Here is a 2,539-nt window from a genome sequence, read left to right on the forward strand (position 1 = left end):
GAATACCTGTCAAGACTGTTATACGTTTCTTTTCAATGTAAGAGGTCGTTGAAAGCTGACAGATCGGGAAACGGGTATCTCACTCGTAGCACCCTGATGTTCATACAGTTGAAATCATTTCTGAGTCAAAGAAACTATCCGAACTACTCAATGTCCAACAATGTACGTTTGATGTTATTGAAGCCATTTTTGAGAAATGTTTTTCATTTAGTACTTATGGTAAGTATCTGATAGAAGAATCTTTGTCAATACTTTTATGTGTCTTTTATAATTTCAGGGGCCTTTGAAAGCTGACAGATCAGGAATAAGGCACCTAAACCGTAACACCTTGTATTTGCCTGGTGAAAATAGGTTGCTGCTCAAAATGGCATCGATAGAAGGAGCAGACAATCAATCATTATTCAAGCAGAACAACACTGGCGATTGGAACGTCATTGAAAAGTTTGCTTTCAATCTGGAAACGGTCTATTTATGGATTATACTTGCAATCGGATTCCCTGGAAATTGTGCTACTATTGTCACCGTTGTGAAAATGTGCCCAGCCAGATCCCTTACTGTGTATATTACCATCTTGGCAATAGTTGATAACCTGGCCATTGTTGACAAACTTCTGATGTTTGTTCTACTGGACCATGGCGTTCACGTTGGTCAGTTTGGATGCAAAACACTTGGATACTTCGGGAACCTCCTCAGCACTTTTGCTAATTGGTTGTTGGTTGCAATATCAGTTGAAAGATTTGTTGCTGTGTGGTTTCCATTTAAACTTGGACAAAGTTGGACGTTTAAAAAATCCATTATAGCCGTTTTGGTTTTGGCATTGCCCCTCATTGCCTTATTTCTTCATTTGTTCTGGATTATGAGATTCGTGGACGACAAGGAACAAGGAATGGTATATTGTGCCATTCATGAAGAATATAAATATTTCATGATGCACGTGTGGTACTGGATAAACGTGCTCATGTACGCAGCTATCCCTTGCACATTGTTGATCCTGTTCAACATTCTGATCATCGTGGGCATTGTGAAATCAAGAAAAGTCCAAAAGCGTCTCAGTGGTAACAAGGATGACAACTCCAGCATTGATCGATTACGTCAAGTGACGATAATGTTAGTCGCTGCAGCTATTTCCTTGGTGTTATTGACAACACCCCGATGTGTGATGCTAATTTTGACCCCCTATTGGAATCCTCCCGAGAAAACAATGGAGGGCTCTGTCGAATATCTACTTGACACGATTGCATTTGTCTTGTGTGATTTTAATCATGCAATCAATTTTTATGTGTATTCAATGAGTGCGAAGCGATTTCGACGTCAGTTTCTAGATATATTTCCATGCAGAAAGCACCAAACAACACCACCAAAAACGCAATATGTTTCTCTTTCAACACGACAGTCGTTGCATCAGAATTCAGAGAGCCCGTATAAGAAGTGATAGTGGGGTGTATGAACTGGACTTCGTCTAAAAGAATTTATTTGATATTCCAGCACACAACAAAGTTTTGATATGAAGTAATGATGTAATATCCACACATTTTCAGTTGTGACATTGTTTCTCTTTCATTGAAGCGAATTTCCTCTGTGTTTATCTATATTAACACATTCAGTCAGTTATCATTTCTAGATTCAATTGATGTTGTTCAAAGTGTTGCCATATGCTAAGCTGTACTGTGTCCATTAGGTGTCTAATACAATTGTCAGCTGATGGTATCAAAATAATATTCTGTGAATAAACATTGTTGGTTAAATATTTCTACTACAGTCTTCGTACGATTGTAAAATTACTCATTGCTCCTATACTGCTCACACATGATTTGAAAGGGCAAAAAGTGTTCGATTGCAGTTTTATTTAAATTTCTATTTTAGTTTTGACTACCATCTAACTCTTTGTGCCATATATGCCTTCAGTGAAATGACACTTTTGGGTTCAGAATGATTTAATTTATCATGCTGAATGACACTCGTTCTTGTAAAGTCGGTGTATGCTGACATTTTCGTTACCAGCAACCAGTACAACCGGACATGGAAAGCGCTGGATTCGGTTACACATGTACACCAACGGGCTGGCGATCTTGGTGTCTAGGAAACAGCGATGCCAATTACAGGATTATGACAGATGAACCACGAACTACAATAACTCTCAGAGTTATATATACACACCATAGAATGTTATGATCCAAATTTACACTCAAGTATGTGGAAACGGGTATTATTGTGGTTCTTAAGAATGTAGCGTTAACCTCTTTTCTATTTAATTTCTGTGATGAAGAAGAAAAATGCGAACATCGGAACGGATGAAAAAGAGAAACATTAGTATAATTTATATATATGTACGTGTCTATGTGTGCATGCATGAAGGTACATGTTAGTAGTCAGGTACGTAAGTACATATGTCACTTTTCACTCTACCTATGAAACATGTTAGGTGATCTCATTGGTCTCTTCGATTTGCCTTTTGGATGAGTGAATATCACATATTTTCGTCACATTGTGACTGAAAAAGTTAAAAATCCACAATAAGGACAAACACCTGTATACGAAG

General features: G+C 37.8%; 1 protein-coding gene across 1 annotated transcript; it reads left to right on the forward strand.

Moving 5' to 3' along the window:
• The first annotated feature begins 364 nt into the window (after positions 1–364).
• Positions 365–1,432, forward strand: LOC137256528 (probable G-protein coupled receptor B0563.6). The gene has a single exon (XM_067794369.1). It carries the CDS (start codon positions 365–367, stop codon positions 1,430–1,432), a length of 1,068 nt encoding a protein of 355 aa, XP_067650470.1.
• The last annotated feature ends 1,107 nt before the right edge of the window (positions 1,433–2,539 follow it).

The sequence above is a fragment of the Haliotis asinina genome, chromosome 11, assembly GCF_037392515.1.
Source record: "Haliotis asinina isolate JCU_RB_2024 chromosome 11, JCU_Hal_asi_v2, whole genome shotgun sequence".
In the NCBI taxonomy this organism is placed as follows: domain Eukaryota; kingdom Metazoa; phylum Mollusca; class Gastropoda; order Lepetellida; family Haliotidae; genus Haliotis; species Haliotis asinina.

Coding starts and splice junctions, on each gene's coding strand:
- LOC137256528 (XM_067794369.1), top strand. CDS start 365: ATGGCATCGATAGAAGGAGCAGACAATCAATCATTATTCAAGCAGAAC.